This window comes from Chenopodium quinoa, unplaced genomic scaffold (assembly GCF_001683475.1).
Source record: "Chenopodium quinoa cultivar QQ74 unplaced genomic scaffold, ASM168347v1, whole genome shotgun sequence".
Classification (NCBI taxonomy): domain Eukaryota; kingdom Viridiplantae; phylum Streptophyta; class Magnoliopsida; order Caryophyllales; family Amaranthaceae; genus Chenopodium; species Chenopodium quinoa.
This window is the reverse complement of record NW_018744745.1, coordinates 1,129,318-1,135,832: the sequence shown is the minus strand read 5'-3', so window position 1 is coordinate 1,135,832 and position 6,515 is coordinate 1,129,318. Positions and strand designations below refer to the sequence as shown.

General features: G+C 33.7%; 1 protein-coding gene across 1 annotated transcript; it reads right to left on the bottom strand.

Annotated features, from left to right (window-relative positions):
- Window positions 1-218: 218 nt before the first annotated feature.
- On the bottom strand, window positions 219-5,825 carry LOC110703629 (serine/arginine-rich splicing factor SR45a). Its single transcript, XM_021881419.1, has 7 exons — window positions 5,673-5,825; window positions 5,546-5,565; window positions 4,017-4,139; window positions 3,846-3,942; window positions 2,885-3,034; window positions 849-900; window positions 219-710 (listed from the first exon to the last, which is right to left on the bottom strand). Exons 1-7 carry the CDS (start codon window positions 5,673-5,675, stop codon window positions 496-498), a joined length of 660 nt encoding a protein of 219 aa, XP_021737111.1. The 5' UTR covers window positions 5,676-5,825; the 3' UTR covers window positions 219-495.
- Window positions 5,826-6,515: the final 690 nt, after the last annotated feature.

The following is a 6,515-nucleotide window of genomic DNA, read 5'->3' as shown; positions in this document are numbered from 1 at the left end:
ATAATTGAGAGTTTCAAGTTTCAACAGAGTTTAATTAGGCAATCAAAATTACTACGTACAATTTTTGTGACAAGACTGAGTTTTGAAGATCAAAAGGTTTAAATCAGTGGACATTATAAAAGATATTTACTGCAAAATTATTTATATTTTGGAGAAAAAACATACCCTGCTGAATACTAACCACTACCAAGCCACCGTAAAATAAAAAATAAAGCATGTAACCAACACCAGAAACCTCCAAACAGCAAGAGAATTCAGCCTTGAGTTCACTAAGAAGCAGATACATATCTCTGTAAATACTTGAGTCATATAGTGCAACCTTTAAACGATCTTAACAAAGAGCATGTTGCAAAAAGCGTCGCTACAAAGTCAGAACCAAGGGTTGAACAGCTAGAACTATAAAAGGCACCAAAATACACATTCTAGACACTAACATGGTTTGACAAGAGAGTATTATAGTCCCCATTCATCTCCAAATAGCTTACAACAATTCTCTTATCTGCCATAGGCACCAGAGCGACGCCCATATCCTCTGTCTGGGCTTCCATAAGGAGAGTAGGACCTTGACCTGTACCTCCTTGACCTTTCAGCATAAGGGGAGCGACGAGGAGAATAACCTCGACTACCTCGATAAGGTGAACGTCTTGGTGACCTCCTATGATCATAGTCATCACGGCCACCATACCCACCACGGAATTTACGTCGATGTCCTGTAAAATTACATCATTCATCATTCAAATATAAAATGGAAAAGATGTAGCTGGGTCAATACATAAAAAGATCTGCAAGAAAAGAAAAAGGAAAAAAAAAAAAAAAAAAAAAAAAGAGAGAGAGAGCCCAGATTTTACCTAAGCCAAGATACTGTCCGGGTGTCGGTGTCCTTGGTCGTTTTCTCCTTGACTGAAAAACAAGACAAACATCTCACTCAAACTATTCTCAATGCAAATTCTAAAACAGTGTCAAGTATATGGCATATAAGCAGAAAAGAAGCACTCTATGTTACTCAAATAGTCACTAAAATCATACAGCACAGGAAGAAAGCAGTTGAAAGCAGAACAGAGAAAGGCAACCTATGGGTATACAATGAGACATAGGAAGCAAATGTACAACAACCACATACCATATTCTGATTCCAGAGCAAAAATAACCAAATGTATACATAGGCTTAAAGTGCCATAAGCAATATGGGTTACACCTTAGAGTCTTAGACGCACTTAAGTGCAGTGCGCCTCATTAAGTTTGTGTGCCTAACTAAAACTGCCTAAACCAAAAGCCACATGACCCATATCACCTTGTGCCCCAATGCCTAGGCAAGCCTCTCGATGCACTATGCACTGAGCATTAAAAGGGAAATAAAGCACATTGTATATATAAATATATAATGTATTTCTTCAAGAAATGTAAGCTTGTACCAGAAGATAAATAAACTTGTACTACCTCCGTTTCATATTATTTGCAACAATTAGAAATTTTTCTTCTCAACTTTACGTCAAATCGAAAATAATATGTAACCGAGGTAGTATTATATATTTAGTGTAATCTAACTAATTACTCTTTTCAAGCTAAGCACACTTCAAGGGAGGATATCCTCCCTCCGAGCATATTCAACAATTTATAACATTAACTACCTATCTACTTCAATAGTCTTTCTAACTTCCTTCTTTGCTGAAATCCACTCCTGCCTTCCTCAAAACCAATTTATACAATATCCAGCATACTATTATGCAAAATCCTGACTGCCCCTAACGGCCTAACCTCCTTTCTATAACAAGTGAGTACCACTGGTGATCTAACTTAATGCTTAGCAGATTCCAAAGCCATTGAAACAAGTTTAAACTGACATAATTGGCAGCTAACTATTAAGTTCTTGGAGAAGTAAACTTCTAAAATTTGGAGTAATCCTATGAAAATAACTACTGCCAATTCACACTCCCTGCTGCATTTACTAAAAACACTAAATCGGAAGTACAACTAAAATTAACATAAAAATAAAGCAGGTAATCTCTAAACTATTAGTCACTTAAGATCTATAAACAAAAACTCAAAAATTACTGTATAACACCAATGGGACTCAACACCACAGATGCACATAGTAATAGATACTCAAGCATAATTCCCAGAAGAAACTAATACGAAAAGAAAAAAAAAATGGTATAACCAAGAAAAAGACAAAGACTTCTAACAAGTCAGAGAAACATAACCATTGGTAGTCAGGAGAGAGGGGAATAAAATGCAAGGAAAATAAAAACTGGACGACAAGTCCAAACCAAGGACAAATGTACGGAGCTCCAAGCCTTGAAGAAAGAAAAATAAAAGGTAGATAGTGAGGTACAGAATCCCAGAGTGCTCAACTATCAAGACAGGAAGAGCTGCTGATGTAACAAGGTTTAAGTTTTCAAAATCTGTTCTATGGCATAAATATACACAAATATGACACATAAAATGGCAGACAAATCAGCTAATTGATATACGTCAAGGCAAAAGAAAGTATTTCAGTTATATTGGAACAGCAACCAACCAAACAAGCCTTAAGCTATACGAGAATAGCAATACCAACATATGGTATCAAGTACCATAAATGCTTGTCTAGAAATGTTGAATGTTGAAAATTTCCGTTGATTAGTTGAGTTGATGGTGAATGCGGTTGTTCTAAGTTGTTGGGCAATATTTGCTATGTTTAGTTGATCAGATGCATGAGATATATGTTTAGCTGGCCGTTTGATCAAGCTGTTTGTCTAAAGTTGAGATGGATGAAACTCATCATCTTTGATTGCTGCCAACAAAGCTGATGCAATGTAGTCTGAATGTAACCAAAAACCTCCAAGTTAACGGAGAAGGTCAATATACCTCTTCCAATACAATATGCCAACAAAAGCAAAAATACCTTCTCAACAGTGATGTAGCGACCTTCAAGAACAGATTGATTGAGGTACTTGATACAACGATCCGCATCTTCAACAGTGTCCATAGTCACAAAGGCAAAGCCTCTTGATATGCGTGTACGTGGCTCCATGACCAAGAATACTGAGCTTACCTGAAACCAAAACAATACAATACAATACAATCAAGAATATCAAAATAATGGACTGTGGTATGCAAAATGAAACTCCAATATAGATCCTAAATAGTAGTTACTTACTCTTCTTCAACTAGTTTTGATGATTTAAAGTCATGGTGTTAGATTCGCCTCTCCCACTTATGGGATTAACGCTTTGATTGATTGATTAATTGATTGTGTTAGATTAGCATCGATATATAATTTCTTACTATATCACATTTTTATAATTTTTACTTGATGCTAATTAGATATATAGGTGTTGATATATATTGCATTGGCAAGCGTGAAGTAAGAAGTGTGAAAAGCAAAAAAACAAAAAACACAGAAAAATACGAAGCTTTTTTCTTTTAATCAAATTGACGTTGATATGAAAAATAACTTATCAAATTTGAAAATTCAGATTTGTGAGGTCCATCTATATATTACTTCCTCCTTTTCTTTTTACTTGCAACACTTCACATTTCACGCTTACCAATCCATTATTTCAATCATAAATATCTATGTTACAATAAGTAAAAATTATATAATTGTACATTACGAAAGCATAAACCGAGACGAATATAAAAGGATCCCACGTGACAATGTTTTTCCTTAACTATAAATCACTAAAGTCGGTCAAAGTAGAGTGAGTATGTGAATAGTGTAAAAGTCAAAGCGTTACAAGTAAAAAGAAATGGAGAAAGTAGATATTGCATACATATAAAAATAAATTAAAACTAAACTGAGCCAAAAGAAATGTAGTCTCTTTTCTAGAAGATCAAATTTTTAGAATGGATCTAGTAGTCACCTTTCCTTCCTTGGAAAAAAAATCCTCAAGTTCTCTTTGAGTAACTCTAGAAGAGAGACCAGTAACAAAAAGTGTATTTCCAGGATTCGTCTCAACCCTGCCAGTTGCATAAAGAATTAGCAGTCAAGCACAAAGGTAAACAACAAAAATAGTTTAAGGCTTCAAGCTAACCTGCCACGGCTCGGCGACCTTGACCTGGAATGAGAACGAGACCGGTATCTAGGAGGAGACATTGATCTAGACCTGGACTGAGACCTAGATCTTGCTTTCCGAGGTGATGGAGATCTCGAATACCTACAGTATCCAACATATAAGAAAAGTTCAAGTGAAAGAAAACAGAAGTTGGAGACTTCCATACATCAATGGACTAATAGAGAGTCAAATAGCAAATTTTTCAGAACCCAAAGCATATGCAATAAGACATCACTAGTCAAAAAGTTGGATTAATTTTGTATCAGTAATAATTATCCTTAAAGTAGGAGCTTTAATAAGTTATTAAGTCATCAAAGAATTAGCAAATCCCCAATGAACCTAAAGATTAAACAAATTTCTGATTTCATGTCGAACAGCCATCCCAAGTCACCAAATTTACATCACCATTGAGCAGCTCAGTCTATAGCTACAAAAGCTGACGTAAAAAGAGGCACTGAACCAATTTTTCCACACTTTGGCGCATCATACAAATGCAAAATCTTGGGAACAAAATACAGTAATTATACACCAACAGAAAAGACATATCCCCCCTCCCCCCCACCAAGAGTTCCAAGAAAAATGCGACTATGCTATTCTAAGATCATCAATAGGCCAGTTCCTCATGTCTTATGTCATACTCAAATCAAGGTAAAGGACACCTAGAAGTCTAGAACCCTTTAGTATAAAATCAATGTATTAAAAGGATAACAAGTTAAAAGAATAAAACAAGCTTCTTCCCAAGTTTGTACACAGTAAACAGAAGATGCATAGCCTTAGCCCTTAGGTGACATGCTTTACGCCTTTACATCCTTAACAAAAGAAGATATTCTTAAATAAATTAGCTTTTATTTCCTACTGCTCATCTTTTCCCCTTAAATTTTACTCATTTCTTCCCCCTATTGATATCAATTATCAACTACTGTAATCTTACACTCAAGAATGAAGGAAAAATCACAACAAAATCAGCTAAATGTAGTCTAAGTCAAGCTTTCCTGTTATTAAATTATACAGGAGTACTTTTTTAATCCCAACACAGATGATAGCATTAGATAGATAGATAGATATAAAATCGAATTATCGGACTCGACAAATAATCTCAAAATTATCTGGCCTTTCCATAATAGTCTTCACGATTGCTCACATCAAAGTGGCCTTTCCATCACCAGCTTTCGTAAGAAATTCAAACAATAGCTCTCCTAAATTGCATATAACATTCAAAAAGTTATCAGACAAACTAAACTCTGAATGACAATCTAAAGGAAATATAGTCAAAGAGGAAAATTCATTCCCAAAAGTTATTAATTCACAATCCGAACAACAATTAAAATATTGATGCAAACACAATTCTAATTGATGCAACCTTAACCGCAAAACCCTAAAATTAGATAAAACTCCATCAAATTGGGCGGATCGCAGAAATCAATACATCGAAAATTAATCAAAGAGCAGCAAGAAATATCTTAATAGCGATTAATTTGAAAAAATTAAAGATTTAAGGAGAGATTAACCTCTTGCGCTGAGAATCGGCCTGCAAAATTTTATAAAAAAGGGGAAAAAGAATCAGCCGAACAATTAAATTGATGAAAAATAACACTGCTTTAATAAATTGGGGAGAAGAAATTGCGAAAAATTTACCATTTTCTCTGTGATTTAGAGAGGAAAGAGGAACGATTTCGAGAGGAAGAAGAAAGAGGAGTGCCAATTAGGGTTATAGTTGTGCAACTGTGACGTTTTTAATTTGGGTAATGTCCGAGTAAACAGGGCTATGTCTATGTGTTTTTTTTTTTGGACGCTAAACAGGGCCATATGCCTATTCAATTGTTCTTGTAAAATAAATTTTGTTTAGTAAAAATAATTTTAGTTCATTAAAAAACAGTAAAATTTAAAATTGATTTCAGCTCATCAAAAAAAAATGATAAAACTAATTTCGAAGGATGAAATTAAATCTAATCTATCTAATATATATATATATATATATATATATATATAAAGTAGGCATTTTTGGAGAGCATTGAGAGCGCCACATAAGAAAAGGTATAGTTTCGACCAATGAAAAATTAGATTAATAATTTATTTTAGAATTAAAAAAATCACTCGCCACCTAAGCAAAAGTGACGAATAATATTTAAGAATTTTGACACATACGTAAAAACAACGAATAGAGAATAATTAAAATTTAAATTATTTTAAAAAACCAATAATTATCTTCTCTTAAAATTTAATAAAGTAGGCATTTTTGGAGAGCATTGAGAGCGCCACATAAGAAAAGGTATAGTTTTCACCAACGAAAAATTAGATTAATAATTTATTTTAGAATTAAAAAAATCACTCGCCACCTAAGCAAAAGTGACGAATAATATTTAAGAAATTTGACACATACGTTAAAACAACGAATAGAGAATAACTAAAATTTAAATTATTTTAAAAAACCAATAATTATCTTCTCTTAAAAAACAAAAAAAAAAAAACTAAGTAATA